At 36.4% G+C, this 21366-nt stretch overlaps 2 protein-coding genes and 1 pseudogene across 2 annotated transcripts; all 3 read left to right on the top strand.

Annotated features, from left to right (window-relative positions):
- Positions 1 to 2303: 2303 nt before the first annotated feature.
- Positions 2304 to 5237, top strand: LOC120149223 (annotated as a pseudogene).
- Positions 4273 to 4910, top strand: LOC120149243 (TBC1 domain family member 13-like). The gene is made up of 3 exons (XM_039162098.1): positions 4273 to 4473; positions 4636 to 4756; positions 4846 to 4910. The coding sequence occupies exons 1-3, from the start codon at positions 4273 to 4275 to the stop codon at positions 4908 to 4910; spliced, it is 387 nt and encodes a 128-aa protein (XP_039018029.1).
- Positions 5238 to 15567: 10330 nt separating the features above from the next.
- Positions 15568 to 18365, top strand: LOC120149241. Its single transcript, XM_039162097.1, has 3 exons — positions 15568 to 16831; positions 16894 to 18056; positions 18114 to 18365. Exons 1-3 carry the CDS (start codon positions 15568 to 15570, stop codon positions 18363 to 18365), a joined length of 2679 nt encoding a protein of 892 aa, XP_039018028.1.
- The last annotated feature ends 3001 nt before the right edge of the window (positions 18366 to 21366 follow it).

Below are 21366 nucleotides of genomic sequence, written 5' to 3'. Positions count from 1 at the left end.
AAGAAAGTATTTGAGGGTAAAATATTAATGAGACTATAAAAGAGTTAAGAAATTAATGTGAAGAAAGAATTTGTAAACAATTGTACTCAAAAGATCAAATTGAGTAACATGCAAAGTTAAGAGACTAAATAAAAAAGAGAGTGCATCTTCAGTAAAAGAAGAAGTAAGAATTGAATTTACATGTGTAATCTATTGTGGTATATGAACATGGAGTTTAAATTTGTAAAAACAAACTTAAAGTATATTATAAAAATTGAAGAAATAAGGAAATTATGAAAAGTTGAGGGACTAAATTGAAAGATAAAAACATTTATCAAAAAGATAAAGTACATATGTATTATGCAATGGTTTAGGAGCATGTGGTTCAAATTTGGTAAAGAGAAATTGAATGAATAATGAAATCAATGATTAAATCGTAAAACTATCAAAATACTTAGTTAAATTTTCAGTTTTTAAATTTCAAAATTTCAAATTGACTCAAAATCGAAAACCGAGTTTATAATTTGAGCTGATTTGAATAACTCAACTCAAATAACTCAAAATTAAAAAGAAATCAACTTTTCAAGTCGAATCAATTTTGTTTTCCCCTACTTAAGATCCATTTACGGCCTGCTATTTATCTCCAATATCTTTCAATCATCATTATCTATATTTTTTCTTTTTAAAATATTTATGATATTTTAATTTAGAATTTTAAAAATAAATTATTAAACTTTTGTAATATGTTATTTATGATTGAAAATGGTTAGGATTGCACATATACATTGTGTGTTAGATGAATATTGACGTGTGAAATTTTCGTATTATAGATAGAGACCAATTTGAGACAATATGATATATCTTGCAAGTTTTAAGTGTTACATTGGTTTAAAAAATGTTTATTGACTTTTATGGGATGTGGATTAACCGAAACTCGTATGGACCCGTATGAGATGGGTATAGGGGGGGAAAATCCCTGAAACATATAATGGAGATTCCCCAAAACAGTACCCGCAAGTGTTGGGGACGAAATGGATAATGTAAAATCGTCCCCGCCCAACCCGTTGCCACCCATAATTTAGTTTACGAATTTAGTTATATATTTTTATCGTAGTTTTAAATATTTTTTCCTTATTAATAAAAATAGTTGTTTTTATTGAAAAAATACACAAATATGAAAAAACATTACACTAAACAATTCAAATCGTTTATTTCCACCCCTAACTGGTGCAAATCAGGAATGGACCCACCCAACATTCAAACCGTTTATAACTACCAGCATTGTTTTGAAAGTCGGACCGGACCGAACCGGCCGATTCTTGTCTAGTCCGGTTTAATCTAAATCGGTTGAATTGCTACTAGTGAATCGGTCAGAACCGCTGAACCGTTGGAACCGGACCGGCTGAAAACCAAAAAAAATGGGAAATTTTGTTTTGTTTTTTTTAAAAATTAAACCAAACGTCGTTTGTTAAACGAGCCAAGTCGAACTCGAGTATTGCTGAGCTCGACTCGAACTTGAAAACTTTAAAAGTAAGCTCAACTCCACTCAAACTCACAAATTAAAAATTATCAAATTCAACTTGAACTCGAAATATAATATTGAAACTTGAAATCAAAAAGGCTTGAACTAAAAAAAAAATTAGAAGCTCAATTGAAGCCTAAAATTCGAGCTTGATTGAAATGAAAGAATACTTCGCTCAATGCTCACCAAAAGGCTCCATGATTTTTAATGTCAAATTATCTATATTATTTATAGAAGTTAATTGTGATGCTCTTCTATATTTCTTAGCAATGTGGGATTGTTTTGTTCTCATATTTTTACTCTTTAGACTTTTTGGATGCTCTTCTATGTTTCTTAGCCATGTGAGATTGTTTTTTAAAAAAAATTAAACCAAACAATATCATTTTATTATAATTTTTTTAGCCCCAAATTTATTTTTTAATTATAATTATATAATTATATTTATTATTTAATATGTTTTACATTATATATTATGTTGTAGTTAATTTGAATCATTTTATTTCATTTGATTTTATGGTTTTTAATTTATATATGTTATGACTTGTTTTGAATATAACTTGTGATATAAAAAATTATTTTTATTAAATATTTTTAATATTTTTATTTAATTTTTTAAATAATTATGACGTCGTCTGATTCTTCTAACCGATCGGACCGGTTCAATCAGTTGAACCAATAAATCAATAACATGATTGGTTCGCTAACCGGTCCGATTCTGAAAACCATGACTATCAGTCTTCTACATGTAGCAAACCTCAATCGCGACCCGATTCTTTTCCGAGTCATGAAACCTACTCCAGAACCTCTCAAAGAAAATTTTCCATGAAACCAAACCACACCCCGACTGGTCCCGACTCACCCACGACAGCACCACCATGCTCAAAGGAAAAAAGCTCAAGCATCCCGATCGACTCGGAGTCGGCAGTTTAGTCGCCGGTTTCGAGGACAAGGATGATGATAGCCAAGGATCCGGTTCGGCTTTGGATTTGGGTGAAGAGCTTAAGATTATTCAGCCAAACGGATTCAGGTCCGGTCGTGAAACTGGTATTAAGATGGTGAAGTTCAAGAAGAGGCATTGGTGAAGAGGAAGTTGGAAGTGGATGAAGAATTAGAACATCACGGGCGTTAGCCGAGACACCAAAACGACGGGTCGGGTCATAATTCGGTCATGAAAACTATTGAAGATGATGAGAAAAGGTCTGATATTGAGTATGAGGTGAGAGATTTAACTGGTATTAATCTTTTTGTTTTATTTCATTTTCTTTTAACATCAAATTATGGATCCTTTTAATAGACTTAATCCTTATTTTTCCTTTTTTTTATATAATTTAGATTTCTCAAAAGGTGATAAATGTGGGAAAACTGCAAAGAATCGTTAGCACTGGGCTTCCTGATGGTGGAAATTTGAGTCCAACGGTTTGAAAGGTAAATCTCAACAACAAAAGGAAAGTTTCTTCATTTGATTGCTGGTGTTGAAGTTAATGGAAACCAGTACGTAGTCATAATTGTTTGGAAAAAATTTCAACTTACTGAGATTTGAACATTTCACAGGAAAAGGAATGAGCTTGATTAGTTCAAATTTAATATTCAAATATTCAGTACACGTATTTATTGTCTTTGCTGCTCCTGGGTTACTTGCCTCTGTCTCGGGACTTACGGAAAAAAGAGCTCATAAAGAATCGACAAAAAATATGCTAAGCTGGAAGAAGAGCTTCTTCTAACTCCTGTAAGATACTGATTGTGATGCAGCATTTGCTTGGTGAAGAGGTTCTTTTTAATATAGTTTACCATAAAATATCTTAGATGTTGAATGGAAGAGCACTTTAGGCTTTAGGTAGTATTTTATAAGTTTTATTGAACTAATCTTAATATCAAATCTAGTCAGAACTTGCAAGGATTAAAGAAGAAGCACTCCACTCTAATGAGCAGAACAAGGCTGATAGTGGTACCGATTGACCACTTATACGGCACGAGATTTCTCACGAAGATCACCCTTTGAGCCTTGGTAAGGCTAGTGTTTGGCATCAATACTTCGAGGTAAATCTCTGCTCATATGGCATCAACCATTGATTTATTATTTTTCTCCTTTTATGATATAAGTTTGCAAATGTTTACAATAATGGATGCATTGGATTCCAGCATATAGAAATTGCAGAACAGATTGACCGTGATTTGCAACGCACACATCCTGAAATGAAATTCTTCTCAGGAGAGTCATCATTCAGCAGGAGACACAGGGTATGCCTTTTTGCTTTCTATATCCATGGTGTATTTACTTGTCACCACAATATTTTCGATCTATTAGCAGACCAAATTTCAAGTTATAGGATATTTATGGACTAACAATTAGATGATCAATCCTCTACATTAACACCACTTGCGGTTTGAGGTTTCACTCTGTGCTACAATATGTTTCTGTTTACAGAAATCAATGAGGATATTCTCCTCCTATTTTCGAAACTCAATCCAGTCATTCGTTATGTCCAAGGCATGAATGAGGTCTTGGCACCAATATATCATGTATTTAGCACAGATACAGGTGTGCAGAATGCAGTAAGAATTATACTTTATTCTTGCTTTCTTGACTTAAGATCACTTATGAAAAAAAAATTCATATGACCTCAAGTTTATTTGCTAAGGCAGATCAATCCTATGACTGAAAAAGAATCTTAGTTACAGCAAATGAACATGCCAGTTTCTGAAACTCAAGCAAATAATTGAGACTCGAGCTTTGTTGTAATTGGAATAATATATATTAATTTAATTCCATTATGCAGTGTAATGCAGAAGCAGACAGTTTTGCTTGTTTTGTCCGACTCCTGAGTGACTCAGTGGATCACTTCAGTGAACAATTAGATAACAGTTCTGTGGGCATCCTTTCTACACTTTCCCACTTGGCAGAGTTACTGAAAGCCAATGATGAGGAACTGTGGCGTCATCTTGAGTTCACAACTAAGGAAAGTTTAATGGAAGTATAAGGTGTTCTGTTTAGTGTGTCCAATTACTCGATACATACCGTATGCATGTTTCTTTGTTTCTTCATCCTTGTAAAACCCTTTGATTCATTTTGATTTCTGCTAAGGTACCCCTTCTGCAACGCCTAATGCTTATACCATGTATATTAATGAGCACAGGTTAAGCCTCAGTACTATGCATTCCGGTGGATAACATTGCTACTAACTCAAGAATTCAATCTCAAATCGAACCTAAGAATCTGGGATTCTCTTCTGAGTAATCCTTTTGGTTTCCAGGTCGGTTTGTCTTTTTTTATCCCTGTATGTGAGCTTTTGTAAATTTAAAGAAACACTTTTTTGTTACAACAAACTATCCCTTGCCTTGTGCAGGAAATGCTTCTACGCGTATGCTGTGCCATGCTGCTGTGTACGAAAAGCAGGTTTTTGAGTGGTGATTTTGCAGCAAACTTAAGGCTATTACAACAGTACCCCGATATTAATATAGAATACCTTCTAAAAGTAGCCCAGGATCCTAGTCCAGACACCTCCTCGTATAGTCTTTGTAAATTCATACCTTATCCACTCTTGCATAAAGCTTATCTCCTGACATGCTTTACAAAATTGCAATACTGAAATGGAATTGGTCAATGACCCGGCCGTTAAACCAGATGATCTCATCTGGCCAAGAATCCCCTGAAATTTCCTATGAGCATCATCATAAACTCTACCAAATAAAGATCACCAATCTTACTGTTTATTCTTAAAACCATATTGTTTCTTTCATTGTTATTAGATTTGTAATTTTCTTAGAAACGACCAAGCAATTTATACGGAGTTGACCGACTTTTACTTTCCCAGCAGTGAATAGATATTTCAACTTCATCCATGTATAGTTCAAGATATTTTTAAATAGGCTAGATGATCTTCTAGCACACTAAATAATAATAATATGAAGTTTAAATTTCAGATACTTCAATGCCTAAATCATAATCTGCCAACCCATTCTGTTTGACTTGCCAAGTTATGTGGATTGTACAGAAGTCGGTTTTCAATCCGATCCGGATCGGTTTTTATCCGATCCAGTTTTTTCCCATAAAAAAAAGCCGGTTTATAAAATAACCGGTTCGGTTTCTAACCGGTTTGGAGGGCCGGATATCCTAACCGGTGTAACCGGTTTCGGTTTTAAAAAAATTGGTTTTTTTAAAAAACCGGTTATAAAAAAACCGATTTTAATATTATTAAAATTACATCGTCATCAATTGCAACAAAGTTTACGATAATTGAAATACTTAAATACTTCCAAGTTTGATAAATTCAAATACTTAAAAACTTCTGTTGAAAACATTTTGATATTTCGATATAACAAATTAAGTTAAATGAATTTTAAGATTTTTCAAATGATTTTCTAAGTATATTCGATATAATTATTCGAATATCAAAATATTACTCCAAATATTTCAAAAATCATTTTTAATCCTTACTTAAGTGTAAAATTAAGTTTTAATCTTAAAACAATTTCAAAATAATCTTTCAAAGTATTTCGAACCATTTCAAAGCCAAAAATTTCAGATTGCTCAGAGGGAACCGATTCCCCCCCAAGGGGGTACCGATTCCCCCTGAATGGTTTGGCTCCGAGATTTTCAGAATGCTCGGAGGGAACCGATTCCCCCATAGGGGTACCGATTCCCCCCTATTCAACGGTCGAAATATTTGAATTTTACACTTAGGGAACTGATTCCCTATTAGATGGTACCGATTCCCCCCACGCTCCAAGCATTTTTTAATAAATGTTTTCACACTTAAACGGTTATATTATCTTCATTAATCATCCCTAACGTTCAGAAGTGATTCAAGGTGTATTTAAGCAAGCTTAGAAGCCATTGATCAAAAATAAGAAACATCAAGCAACTAGAATCAAGAGAGAATCAAAGAGAAAGCATCAAACCTCAAGTTTGGGCATTTCAAGCCTATTTTCATTCAATATTCATTTTGCTTTCAAGAACACATATTGTGCTCAATTGTATTCATCTTTGAGTGTTCTTTTCTTTGTTCTAGAATTGTGCAAATAATCTACCTTGTGAGGATTTCCTTGTAAGTTTGCAAATTTGTATTGTTCTCTTTGGGAGAGAGTTTTCTCAAGAATTTGGGGTATAATTCTTGAGGGTTTGTAAGGTTACTCTTTGTCCTCAAAAGAAAGACAAATTAGTGAATTTGTGGAAAATCCTTAGTGTGGATAGCTAAGGTAGTGGACGTAGACTTTGATTGAGAAAGTCGAACCACTCTAAATCGCTGTGCAAATCTTTTCAATTTTCTACAAAAGCTTCCACCGAAATTTTAATTGGCAATTCACCCCCCTCTTGGCCGATTCCGTCGATCGATTAACTCAACAACTTCCAAGTTTGATAAATTCAAATACTTAAAAACTTCAAGTTAGATAATTGAAACAAAGTTTACGATAATTGAAATAAAGTTTAAAAATAAACTACATTGACATCTCTTCTTCATCATCTTCGCCTTCTTCGTTTGGAGGGGATATTCCAAGTTCGACTTCTTCAATGTGTAAGTTTGCTTCCAAATCGGCATCAATTGCATCTTCTAGGGTGGTGATATGTTGCTTACGAGCCGCTCCATCCAAATAATCCTTTAAACAAATACATACTTCCACCGACTCGAGACTTAGTCTTGATCTCCGTTGCGATATAACCCTGCCACTAATAGAAAAAGTGGATTCCGAAGCTACCGTAGAAGCTTGGACGGTTAGTAAATCACGGGCCATGGCTGCTAGAATCGGAAATTGTGCTTCCTTTTCTTTCCACCAAGCCAAAATATCCAAACTTTCAAACTCTTCAAATGTCATTTTGATAGAAAATCGCATGACATGTAATTTCCCAACTCGCTACTTGGGGTGGTAGTACGTGATCGTTTGGATTGGGAATTTACAAGAGTGTTAAAAAGATTCAAATTTATGTTACTTGGACGTCTACTAGATGATTCCGCATTCATTCTCATTTGATCGTGTATTACACTACTTGATCCGTATTTAGTTAAATAAATTGCAAACATGTCTCGAAAACATTTGTTAAAATAATTTATTTGGTTTTGGACAAAGTTGGGTTCATCATCGGTTAGATTAAAAGCAAACGCAATTTGTTCAATTAGTGTTTCAACCCCGCCAACATTTAACGTTGGGTTTAAAGCGGCGGCACAAGTAAAAATGGGGGGAATCTCCTTAAAATATTTTAAAAGTTTTTTCTTCATTGGAAAGCCAATTTCTTGAAAAACTTCAGTTTCAAATTCAAAGTCATTTAGTCGGGTAGCCAACAAAAATATTTGATTAAGAACCAACGGGCTAGTAGGATAATAAACACCGGATAAAAAAGTTGTTGCATTTTTAAAAACCCCAAGCAAATCGGTTATTTTGGCTATAGTTTCCCAACTCGAATCCGGATAAATGTTTGGGACATGACCCATCTCGAAAAGCAGATCGTGAAATGTTTGCAATGTTTCCCTTTGCCTTAAGGCAGTATGCATCATCATCCAAGTTGAGTTCCAACGAGTTGGACAATCCAAATTAGGACCCAAAGCTTTTTTATTAACGGACTTACAAAATCGTTTATAATCATTTAGTCTTTTGTTGTTGTTACAAAGAACCGATTTTATCATTGTTTTAAATTCTAATCTAATCGGCTCAATAACCTCCAAACCGGCTTGCACGGATAAATTAATTATGTGTGCAACGCAACGGGTATGAAAAAACGCACCGTCTAAAATCGGTGAAAGTAATATTTTCAATCTTGGAACCGCGTTTGTATTATTCGATGCATTATCAAAGGATATAGAAAAAACTTTATTTTCCAATTTATAAAGACAAATTACCCTTTTTAAAAGTGTAAATAAATTAGCACCGGTATGCGGCTCACCGAATAATTCAAACGCGATTGTTCTTTTCATCATTTGCCAATTATCTTGATCTAACCAATGTGACGTAACGGCTAAAAAAGAATTTCCGGTATTATGAGGGGAACTCCAAACGTCACATGTAAGCGACACACCATAACGGTGTTCTTGGAATCCTAAAATCATTTTTTCCCTCGCCGTACGCCACATTTTTATAGCATCTCTTCTAAGAGTAGTACGACTTATTTGAGTATAACGTGGTTGCATTAGTTGTTGAATTGTTGTCGTGAAATCTTCATCATCAAAGTGGTCGAACGGCAATGCTTTTGTAATCACGAACTTTGTAAACGCTTCTCGTAATTTTTCGTTGTCGTAAACAAAAACACCACCTTACAGTGTAAGATTCGATTGACTAGGATCCGATCTTGAGCGAAGTGTCTTGCATGATTTTGTCAAATGGTTCTTCAACGTTGTGTTTCCTTCCGATGCAAGAAACTTTGTTTCGAGTGTGTTCAATCACTCTCACAACTTCAAGGTTTCCCCCGACGGAAGATTCAGCCGTGTTACTCATGATGAACAAAAAAATTACAAAAATAAGATTTGAGAGATGTTTAGGTGTTGTATAATAAGATTTGAGAAAGTTGTAATCAACCAAATACATCCCCAACCTATTTATACATGTTTAGGGTGGTAAAATGGTAATTTTTTAAAGAAAAAAACGGTCAAAAACGGTCACAAAACCCCCCCAACGACTATATTAACGACTAGTTTTTTAAACCCAGACCGGTTTTTTTTCGGATAAAAACCGGTTTTTTAACCGGTTTTTTTCAAACCGGTTTTTTATCCGGTAAAAAAACCGGTCTAGGTTTTTTTTTTCAAACCAGTTAAAATAATCGGTTTAAAAAAAATCCGATCCAGTTAAAAAAAAACCGGTTTTTCCCAAATCCGATTTCGGATATTTTTTTTCATAAAAATAGGATATTCGGATTTTTTGTGCACCCCTAATTCTAATCTACGCTTTCAATTCCTTCTAAGACCAAAATATTTTCCCTGTGGTAACTGGATACCCCAATTCCTAATTACACGATGTCTAAATTTATTATTGTCGCTTAAGAAGTACGTGTAAAACCCAAAGTTACGCCATTGACTTTATTTGGTAGATGGAGCAAGCAATTTGCAGAAAACCATAACAAGTGGGTTCCATCAGTAACCTTTGTCAACCAAAACCTCTTTTCTTGGGTAAATCATGACCGAAAGATGATATATGGCTTAGGGCTTTCACCCATTCAGCCTAAAATATGATTTTACTTTGGAAAAAGAATGGTCCTGTATTCTTACTTTAGGTCATGTCAGGCCGCAATTTTCCTAAATATTCATTCATTAAGATCCAAAAGGAATAGAAACGTACTTTACTTTCTCCACACCAAGCCTTTAAAGTGCGGCTACAAATAAAGTTCGATAACATAGGATTCAAAGTTTTGATTCAAGTTCAACATGATTAACTTTTTGTGCGAAGAAGTTGAACCACAATGATAACAAGTAAAGCAACTTTACCTCTTGATTTTATGAGTGTGAAATGATTCAATTTGATGTAGAATCAAAACTTGGCCAAGCCCAGCAGAGACCTGGATAAGGAATTCCCTTGTCCCAATTCAATTAGTGTTGCCAAGAAAACTAAAAATCAGTGTTATGCTCAAAATCACACGACACCCCACTTGTGCCAACGGGTTTTTTTTATTTATCAGTTTCCTGTTTCCTCCTAATACGCAACGTCTCATGATTTCGATGTTTATTTCATCCGTTGCCCATTCTTTGTTCAACTATATTTTAAAATCAAGTATTTATCTATCTGGTTGCTTGCTGCTAGAGAGCAAGCATGTGCCAACGAAGCCACAAAGAGCAGCCTTTGTTTTTCATTTTTAATCTCTGATAAATTAGAGATTGAATTTCATTTTTAAATTTGAGAACCATAAATTATCTAAACATTATTGTTTAGATCAAATTTCCGTTTATCAATTTCTAGTATTCAATCTTATGGCGTGCAAATTTAACATCTAAATTTGAATATTACAAATCCAACAATATATAATGATTTATAAGAAAAAGATCATATTTTTAGATATATAATATTGTTTTAAAAAGTCTTAATTATTGTAACATTTTCATTTTTAATTCCGCAGTAAATCATCAAAGCTATAACCCCATTAGTAGCACAGTGGCTTTCCTATCTTGAATGTCGGAGAGATGTAAGCAAACTCTAATGCCAAATACTTTGGCATGGCAGTCTCTTACACATGTTGGATGACACAATGCAAACGAATCTTCAAAGGTAATTAACCAATAACTCTTCACCAGATAAAACTGTCTTAATTTTCATTAAGTGCGTGAAATTCACGAGCATATCAGGAAAACAATTTGTGTGGAATTTGTAAGAGTTTTAGTACAGACAGAAGCATAGGTGATAGGTTCGTCTGTCATTGTCCGTTCCTCACAAACTTCTTTTTATCTTCTTCTTTTTGCCTCCCGTTTCGATTATTCCCTTGATTAGCCTCCTTATTTCCGGTGAGATTCTGACACCGTTGAAAAATGTTCGATTTTTTGCCTTATTCACAGCAAACTAATTCAGCTTCTATTTACATAAAACAGAATTTAAGAAAGCAAATGCAACCACCCAACCTTTCGTGTATGCATAATGCATCAGCTATCCTTGACCGATTTTACATATAAATAAACGTTACATTTGTTACCAACAGCCCTAACAAACAAACAAACGGATGTAATTCGGTATTAACACCTCATAATCCAGACTTTAATCTCTATCATAGACATGGATTTCCAAATCCCGAATTTGTAATATACTAAAAAAATACAAAACCTAAAAATGAAGCGTCCGGATCACGAGCTGTCAAATTTGGTGGAAAAAGATATTGGATGGCCATATAAATGATGTCAGCAGCACGGGGTTTGGCCCATCATCTCTTTCCACCCATTTTAACTTCCAACAAGAGTGACTTTTTTTTTCCATTGGGGTTTGAGATTTTGGTTGAAAATATGGCTTCGATGTTGAGCTCTCAAGGAATGGTGTTAGCCACAGCCATGGCACTCTGGCACAGTAATTCTACTTGCTTTTCGTATTCAGAAATCTTTGGATCAAATCTCCCTGCCCTCTCAACAAGTCCCCCGTTCCTGCATATCTTCCGGTACATATCTATACAGAACGATTATATGTATGTTTTGAACATAGTGTTTACATAATTACTTATTTACTTTTTTTTGGGGTTTGTTTTAAAAAGGGAAGAAGAAGAAGAAGAAGAAGAAAGTGCACTTTGCTGAGGATGTGATGGATCCAAGGAGTGATGGTGCAGAGTTTAGAATCAACAGTTCAGCGGCGTCTGCTTTAAATTCAACACCAAAGGTCAAGAAATTTGGTGGAGGTAAAGATAGAGGAATTCCTGCTAATAGACTTGATCTGTAGAATGGAATTCTCAGGGATCGTGTGGTTCAACGATTAGCTTACTCTCACAGGAAAACAAATTTGGTGGGGGAAAAAACACAGATTTTGATTTTTCACTACATTTTCCGTCTGTAGTTTGCAATTTTGTGAATAGTAGAGCTCCCCCCCCCCCTTTTTTTTTTCATTCCCAGTATATTTATATGGATTTCTTTGTCTAATTTTTATACAAAGTTATGTGGGTAAACTATATATTTAATATTTAAACTATAACTTTATCCGTTTCAGTATTTAAATTTTTAATTTTTAAAATTATACCTAACGTTTAATTTTTGTTTTATTTTAGTATCTGTCGTTAAAAAATTAACGAATAATTTGTAGATGACACTTTTTTATGAATAAATTACGTCATTCATTATTCAACTATCTTTTCACTCCTTTTTGGTCACTAAAATTTTAATTTTTTAACTTAATTACTTAACTTTCAAATTACTCCTAATTTAATCACTATAACTTTCTAATTTAATTTTTTTATTTTCAATTATATATTTACAAAAATAATAATAAAAAAATATCATGTCACAAAATCTATTAATAAAATAAATTAGAGTGATTAAAATAAGAACAGTTTGAAAGTTGAGTAGTTTAATTAAAAAAATTTAAACTTTAGTATCAAAATATAAGTTAGAAGATAGTTGATTAATGAATGATTGAATTTATTCTTGAAAAACGCAATGCGTTTAAATTTTTTACAGAGATTTACAATCAAACAAAAACTATACGTTGGGTATAATTTTAAAAAATTGTTAGTTTAGGTATTAAATCATATTAAAAATGATAGTTTAGGTACTAAATACATAATTTCCCAAGTTATTTTTACCTATTTTGTGTTTCTTTCTTAATTCTGCTCATGGTTATCCTTATAAGTTCCTACATCTCCAACATTTAAATATAGTTTTTTTTAAACGTTCAAAAAAATATAGTTTTTTAATATATCTCGAAATTCTAATTAAATATCAGAAGAAATCATATTATTTTACATTAGAAACAAAAATTATGAATTATGTAAAATTTAAAGTTAAGATAAATTAAATTTGGTTTAATTACTTTTAAATTTTAAAAAATAAAATATAATTATACCAAGAAAAAGTCTAGAACTCGAATACCACTTAGTGGCTCCATCCCTATTTTAAATGTTAGCGCTTTGAATTGGTCAGGTCTACGTCCTGTTCCACTCTATTTCTTTATGTTTAAATTCATGATTTAATTCGATATCTAAATACTAACTAATAATATATTATTTAAATTAAGTTATATAAACAATTTTTTTTTTTTGAAATATTAGATGTAACAAATATTAAATGATAGAGCTTAATCCGGTCATGATCACATCTCCTGAATTCAGATAAATAAAGGCCAAAAAATCATTTACAGCCGACAGATGGACCAAACAAAGTTTTAACGTCACAACATAAATATATAGAATATTTACTTAATTATTTTTCATGTCATGATTTAATCATAATCTAATTAAGGGTAAGTACCAATGTTTTTAAATTCGGACCGGACATTGAACCGGTGAAAGTATTGGTTCACTGAACCGGATTTTATATAAAATAATTTTTTTTTTAATTTTACATAATATTCAAAGTAATATTAATATATATGTAACACTTTTTTAAGTTTACAATATTAAAAGGTATAAAAAATATCCCAAGTCATAACATATATAAATTAAAAACCATAAAATCAAGTGAAATAAAATTATTCAAATCAACTACAACATAATATTTAAGGTAAAACATATTAAATAATAAATATAATTATATAACTATAATCAAAAAAATAAAATTGGGGCTTAAAAAATCATAATGAATGATGTTATTTGGTTTAATTTTTTTTTAAAAAACAATCCCACATGGCTAAGAAACATAGAAGAGCATCTCAAAAGTTTAAAGAGTAAAAATATGAGAACAAAACAATCTCACATTACTAAGAAACATAGAAGAGCATCCCAACTTACTTCTATAAATAATAGAGGTAATTTGACATTCAAAATCATGGAGCATTTTAGTGAGCACATAGTGAACTATTCTTTCGCTTCAATTGAGCTCAAATTTTAGGCTTCAATCGAACTTCTAAATTTTTTTTGAGTTCGAGCCTTTTTCGAGTTCAAATTTTAATATTATATTTCGAGTTCGAGTTGAACTTGATAATTTTTAGCTCGTGAGTTTTTGAGTCGAGTTGAGCTTACTTTTAAAGTTTTATAGTTCAAGTCGAGCTCAGCAATACTCGAATTTGACTTGGCTCGTTGAACAAACGACGTCGTTTGGTTTAATTTTTTTTAAAAGAAAAAAAGTAAACTGGCGGTTCACCCCGGTTTTACCGGTTTTCAGCCGGTTCTACCAGTTTTCAGCCGGGGTTCATTGTTAGACCGGTTTTGTGAGGTAACCGGACCGGATAGGCTAACGGTTCACGGTTCAACCGGTTGAACCGACCGGTCGGGTCTGGTTTTGATAACCATGATAAGTACACAAATAGTCCTTAATTATAGGGTACTATTTTATTGAGTCTCTTGATTATTAAAAGTTACAAAATGATTCCCTAATTATAGGGAACTGCTTTAGAGTCCCTTGACTATTAAAAGTTACAAAATTATCACTTGACTGTTTATTATGTTCCAAACTCGTCATGTTCAGTTAAAAAAATTAACAGTCGTCTAAGTTAGATATTAATATGCTAACTGAGATATGATAGTCGTTTGAGATTATGAAATCAGATTTCACCATATCTCAATCAACAGGTTAACGTACAACTCAGATTAACGGAAAATGACGAGTTTGAAACATAATGAATAGTGGGGTAAGTTGTAACTTTTAATAGTCAAGAGACTTAACAAAGCAACTCCATATAGCCAGATTTTAATAGTCAGATGACTTAATAAAACAATATAATATAATTAATTTTAAATTCAACTTAATCTAAAATTTATAAAATTCTAATTCAATGTTTCAGTTTTAGTTAAATAAAAATAGTGTGAACTATATGATAAAGATAACAATTAGATTAACAATTATGCCATTGACAGATTTTGGGGGTGAGTCTAGGTTCAAATCTCAACTTAAACCACACAAAATAATTAAATTATTTTAAGATTGATGTCACAACATAAAAATAAATAAATAAACTGCAGGACCAATAGAACTAAAAAATAATAATATATAATATATATATATATATATATATTAAATGTATAAAATTTTTAGACACAGATATTAGAGTAAATTGAATTTATAGATAAATGTCACGGACCAAAGCCCACCACCAAGGTTAGCCCATGAGAAGTAGCTCAAATAGGGGTTTGGACCTTCTAGAAGCCACAAAGACTTAGGTGGCATTTAAATTTGTATAGATAATGCCCACTTGTTTTTGGTAGGTAAAGATTAATCTCGACTGTCGATGTAATTAGATCTTAGACATTCATTGAGGGGAGCTTTAGCTATAAATAGAGGCCTCCCCTCTTCATTTGTACTCACTCCTTCACTTTGAGAAATCATAAGAGCATTCTTCTCTCAAAGCTTTTTTATCTTCCTTCTTGTGCTAGTTCTCTTGTCTAGCTTCCGTCGAGGTTCTAAGCATCATTGCTTGGGATATTTTCAGGCTTACTTAGCCGCAATCACTAAGAAGGCGACTAAGGCCGCAAGCTCCGAGACGTCGAAGTTCTAAGGGCGTGACAAGTGGTATCAGAGCTAGTTCTACGAGAAATGGTACAACACAATCAAGATGAGAACCCAGCAAGCGAAGTGACTCGTGTTGTCGTACCGAAGAAGCGAGCAAACTCGAAGGACATGGTGGCCTCGTTCGAGCAAAGGGTCGGTAGGTTGGAAGACCGATATAATGAAGTCCAAGAGACTCAAGACTCGGTTGAATCTCTCTTGGAGAAGGTGGAGTCCGTAGAGGATGTACTCCGTGAAGAAACTCAAGCACTCATCAGCGAGTTGACGGAGAACGTAGACGAGCGTACCCGAGGCCTCGAGAGCATGTATTTGGCCATGAGGGCTGAAATAATACGGGAGGTAAAGGAGCACAAGAGCGAGCTACTCGTCTACAAGGCTGCCGTGTTAAATGGAGTGACTGGGGAGGCACAAGCACCAAGACCCAGGATCAACTTCCCTAAGCCGAAGGAGTTCAAGGGGAGTCGGACTGCCCAAGATGTGGAGAATTTCATCTGGGGCATGGAGCAATTCTTCTGTGGCATGGGTATCGGGGATGATACCACCAAGGTAAATGTTGCTTCCAATTATCTTACCGATGTTGCTATGTTATGGTGGCATCGTAGGTGTTCCGAGATTACAAAACTAATCGGGACGTGGGAGGAGTTCGTGGGAGAATTCAAGGAGCATTTCTATCCGAAGAATGCTGTGCTCGAGGCTCGATCAAAATTAAAGCAATTAAAGAATGACCGATCCATCTTGGAGTATGTCAAAAACTTCACAGAGATCAAGATGCAAATCCCGGACTTGGGCGAGTCAGAAGGTTACTTTGCATTCATGGATGGACTACAACGTTGGGCCAACATGGAGATCCAAAGGAGGGGAGTGACCGAACTCTCCAAGGCATTAGATGCAGCCGAGGCTATTGCCCCATTTGAAGTAAAAAGGACCGACTCTCTCCAATCCAGGTTGAAACCCAAAGGTAATAGTGGGGGAGAGAAGGCCAAAGGAAACTTTCACAAGCCAACGGGAAATCATGGGAAGCCGAATGATCGACCCAAAAAGCTCTTCAATCCTTGGGAGAAGAAGGGGGAATTATCATGCTTTTCTTGTGGAGGAAATCATATGAAACGAGATTGTCCTCAACTTGTGAAAGTTGCTGCCATCAAGGAGAATGATGGGGTGAAGAGTGGGACTCTCAAACTTGGCTCCATCCTTAGCACCATAGAAGTCAAGAAGGGCCGCAAGAAGAAGGGATCGATGTACGTAGACATCACCGTCGCATACCAAAAGATGAGCGCACTGGTGGACACAGGTGCCTTAGAATTGTTCATGTCCGAACAAATTGCCAAGAGACTTGGCCTTCATGTGGAGAAGGCAACGGGATCCATCAAAACCGTGAATGCCGAGGAAGTTCAATTGCGGGGGTCGCAAAGGGAATCGAGCTAACCGTCGGAGGTTGGTCCGGAAAGGAATCCATCAAGGTAATTCCTCTCGATGACTTCAACTTTCTTCTTGGGTTAAGTTTTTTGGACCGAATAAATGCTTTCCCAGTGCCTTTTGCTGATTGCTTGTGCATCCTGGATCCAAAGCAACAATACATTGTTCCAGTGAGTCGAGGGCCTGGAATCGAGGCCAAGATGTTGTCCGCAATCCAATTCTCAAAGGGGGTGTGCAAGGAGGAACCCACCTTTGTGGCTTCATTGGTGGAAACTGAACCCACAATGACCGAGGAAGTCCCAAGAGAAGTGGGACAAGTATTGGCGGAATTTAAAGATGTGATGCCTGCCGAGTTACCCAAGAAGTTACCTCCAAAGAGGGAGGTGGATCACAAGATTGAATTGGTGGAGAATGCAAAGCCACCCGCTCGGGCCCCTTACCGAATAGCTCCACCCGAATTAGAGGAGATGCGCAGACAATTGAAGGATCTCCTCGATGCCGGATACATTCGACCATCAAAGTCCCCCTATGGTGCACCGGTGCTATTTCAAAAGAAGCACGATGGTTCTATACGGATGTGCATAGATTACCGAGCTTTAAATAAGCTCACAATAAAGAACAAGTATCCCATTCCCCTCATTGCGGACTTGTTCGATCAGCTTGGTGGTGCAAGGTGGTTCACCAAACTAGATTTACGATCGGGCTATTACCAAGTCAGGATAGCGGAAGGTGATGAACCGAAGACTGCTTGCGTGACACGCTACGGTTCATATGAGTTCCTTGTGATACCCTTCGGTCTCACCAATGCTCCTGCAACCTTTTACACGTTAATGAACAAGGTACTACAACCCTTTCTTGATCGTTTTGTTGTAGTTTACCTTGATGACATCGTTGTGTATAGTAAGACATTGGAAGAACACATTGAACACTTGAGGAGGGTGTTCCAAGTCTTACGAGAGAACGAGCTTTATGTCAAGGAGGAAAAATGCTCGTTTGCGCAAAAGGAAGTGCCGTTCCTAGGCCATATTATTGGAGGAGGCAAGCTCCAGATGGACAAGGACAAGATTCGGGCAATTGACGAGTGGAAGCCACCCACCAAGGTAACCGAACTGAGAGCATTCTTGGGATTAGCCAACTATTACTGACGATTCGTGAAGGGCTATTCAAAGATATCCACACCATTGACCGAGCTACTCAAAAAGGACAAGGTGTGGGAATGGAGCACGATATGCCACAACGCTTTTGAAAAGCTCAAGGAGGCCATGGTGAGTGAGCCCGTGTTGGTGTTGCCAGACTACACCAAGCCTTTTGTAGTCTACACTGATGCATCCGATGTTGCCATTAGTGGAGTCCTCATGCAAGAGGGACATCCAGTTGCATACGAGAGCCGAAAGCTCAACGAGACCTAGAGGAGGTACTCGGTTCATGAGAAAGAGATGACAACAGTTGTACACTGCTTGCGCATATGGCGACACTACTTGCTTGGGTCCAAGTTCGTGGTGTTCACGGACAATGTTGCCAACAGTTATTTCCTCACCCAGAAGAAGCTTTCTCCCAAGCAAGCTCGTTGGCAAGAGTTTCTTGCCGAGTTTGACTTTTCCTTGGAGTAAAAGCCTGGGAAGGTGAACTGTGTTGCAGATGGCTTAAGCCGGAGGTATGCCATCGAAACTGTGGTAGGTACTCTCCTCGAGAGGATCAAAGAAGGATTACCCCATGATCCTGTGGCCGAACGAATCATCGAGGGAGCCAAGGAGGGGCGAACCCGAGAGTTTTGGCTCGAAGGAGATTTGCTTTACCACCGAGGCCATCGACTCTTTGTGCCTCGGTATGGGAAGTTACGCAAAGAGCTCATGAAGGAGTGCCATGATTCCAAGTGGGCGGGACATCCGGGAGTCGATCAAACATTGGCATTACTCTCGGAGCAATACTATTGGCCGCACATGGCTGAAGATGTGCAGGCCTATGTGAAGACTTGTCTTGTATGCCAACAAGACAAAATCGAGGCGAAGAAGCCGACGGGACTGCTACAACCGTTGCCCATTCCTGAGCGCCCATGGGAGAGTATTTCCATGGATTTTATAATTGGTTTGCCCAAAACTGATGGACTTTCAAGTATCATGGTTGTGGTTGACAGGTTTTCAAAATATGCGATATTCATACCCGCGTCTAAGGTGTGTCCAGCTGTAGAGGCCGCTCGACTTTTCCTTAAGCACGTGGTGAAGTACTGGGGAATGCCGAAAACCATCATTAGTGACCGGGACACGCGGTTCACTGGGAGGTTCTGGACGGAGTTGTTTAAACTGATGGGATCGAGCTTGAACTTTTCCACCGCAGTTCATCCAAAAACCGATGGGCAAACTGAGCGAGTGAATGCTCTGTTAGAGATCTATCTGAGGCACTACGTGAGTACCAACCAACGAGACTGGCCAAAGCTGTTGGATGTGGTCCAATTTTCCTACAACTTGCAACGGAGCGAGGCGACAAACCAAAGCCCGTTCGAGATCGTGACCGGGCAACAACCGTTGACACCCAACACGGTTGTTACCAAGTATGAAGGGCCCAATCCATCAGCACACAACGTTGCCAAGGAGTGGCACGAGCAACACGACTTAGCCCGAGCTTGATTACACAAGGCGGGAAAGCGGACCAAGAAGTGGGCAGACCGAAAACGAAGGGACGTGAACTTTGAAGTTGGCGACCTTGTCCTTGTAAAGTTGGCCAATGTTTTGCGCCATGCGGATGTGCACAAGGGACTTGTGCGAAGATACGAGGGTCCGTTCCGAATTGTGAAGCGAGTAGGCACCATGGCCTACAAATTGGAGTTGTCTCCAACTATCCAAGCGTATCCCGTTATCCATGTTAGCCTGCTCAAGCCGTACCATCAGGATACCGAGGATCCAGATCGAGGCAAGTTACACCGAGCGCCAGTCGGAGTAGCGGTCTCATATGACAAAGAGATCCAAGACATACAAGCGGAGAGTGTTATTCGATGGCTAGGACACCGCCCAAGGCATGAATACTTTGTCCTGTGGAAGGGGCAACCCGAGTGCGAAGGGAGTTGAGAACATGCTGAGGGACTTTGGCAATTCAAAAATAGAATAGACCAATATCATGCCAAACGAGCAACGAGGGCGTCACCGGAACCAGTGGGGGAGAATGTCACGGACCAAAGCCCACCACCGAGGTTAGCCCATGAGAAGTAGCCCAAATAGGGGTTTGGACCTTCTAGAAGCCACAAAGATTTAGGTGGCATTTAAATTTGTATAGATAATGCCCACTTGTTTTTGGTAGGTAAAGATTAATCTCGACCGTCGATGTAATTAGATCTTAGCCGTTCATTGAGGGGAGCTTTAGCTATAAATAGAGGCCTCCTCTCCTCATTTGTACTCACTCATTCACTTTGAGAAATCATAAGAGCATTATTCTCTCAAAGCTTTCTTATCTTCCTTCTTGTGCTAGTTCTCTTGTCTAGCTTCCGTCGAGGTTCTAAGCATCCTTGCTTGGGATATTTTCAGGCTTACTTAGCCGCAATCACTAAGAAGGCGACTAAGGCCGCACGCTCCGAGACGTCGAAGTTCTAAAGACGTGACAATAAATCTAGATCACTTATTTTTTTCATATCTTATCCAAAATTATGGGTTTGTCAAGGACACTCGACGGTTAGGTGAATGAGACAAGTGAGTGAATGAAAGCCTCAAAAGAGAGGAGATTTTGTAACTGAAAAAATAATTGGGAATTATTGAACTGAATTTTGGACACAACCGTTTTCGTTCCTTGTCCTTTTTTATATTTATTTTGCTTCTGATTTTGAAAGTTATATTCGTGAAGGCGGCCAGTTAATTAAAATTGACTTGTTTTTTCTATAATTGATGAAATATATTTGTCGATGCATTTTTTATGTTTACTGATTACGCCCCTAAAATGCACTAATAGCTGCGAAACAAGTCCAAAAGAATTCTGAGCAGGTTTACCAATGAATAATGACCCAATAATCAGGGCTAATTACCCAATAATCAGCGGCCCTTGTCTTTTCCCCCAACATGTTTGAGCGCTGATTAGACAAGCCATGTGGAAATTTTCATACATCAACCAATAACATTTTGCAAATGGAGAGGGATCATATTCTGGAGGCTTAATTAAAATGTAAGTATTAAATAATATATTTCTTTTGTCGTAGATGTTTAAAGTTATTTTTTCTTGTCAAAAATAAGTGTTTAATACTTATTCAGGTATTATTTAAGGTGCTTAGAATTTGTTTCTTTTTATTATTTTAGGGTAAAGTACACAAATAATCTCCAACTATAGATTATTGTTTTGTTGAGTTATTTGACTATAAACAGTTACAAAATGATCCCATGATTATAGGATATTACTTTGTTAAGTTTTTCGACTATTAAAAGTTATAAAATG

Source organism: Hibiscus syriacus, unplaced genomic scaffold, assembly GCF_006381635.1.
Source record: "Hibiscus syriacus cultivar Baekdansim isolate YM2019G1 unplaced genomic scaffold, ASM638163v2 tig00110998_pilon, whole genome shotgun sequence".
NCBI classification, from domain to species: Eukaryota; Viridiplantae; Streptophyta; class Magnoliopsida; order Malvales; family Malvaceae; genus Hibiscus; species Hibiscus syriacus.
This window is presented reverse-complemented; position numbering and strand designations above follow the sequence as displayed.

Coding starts and splice junctions, on each gene's coding strand:
- LOC120149243 (XM_039162098.1), top strand. CDS start 4,273: ATGCAGTGTAATGCAGAAGCAGACAGTTTTGCTTGTTTTGTCCGACTC. Junction 4,474..4,635: donor CTAAGGAAAGTTTAATGGAA/GTATAAGGTGTT, acceptor TAATGAGCACAG/GTTAAGCCTCAGTACTATGC. Junction 4,757..4,845: donor TCCTTTTGGTTTCCAGGTCG/GTTTGTCTTTTT, acceptor TGCCTTGTGCAG/GAAATGCTTCTACGCGTATG.
- LOC120149241 (XM_039162097.1), top strand. CDS start 15,568: ATGGTACAACACAATCAAGATGAGAACCCAGCAAGCGAAGTGACTCGT. Junction 16,832..16,893: donor GAGCGCACTGGTGGACACAG/GTGCCTTAGAAT, acceptor CATGTGGAGAAG/GCAACGGGATCCATCAAAAC. Junction 18,057..18,113: donor AGTGGAAGCCACCCACCAAG/GTAACCGAACTG, acceptor CGATTCGTGAAG/GGCTATTCAAAGATATCCAC.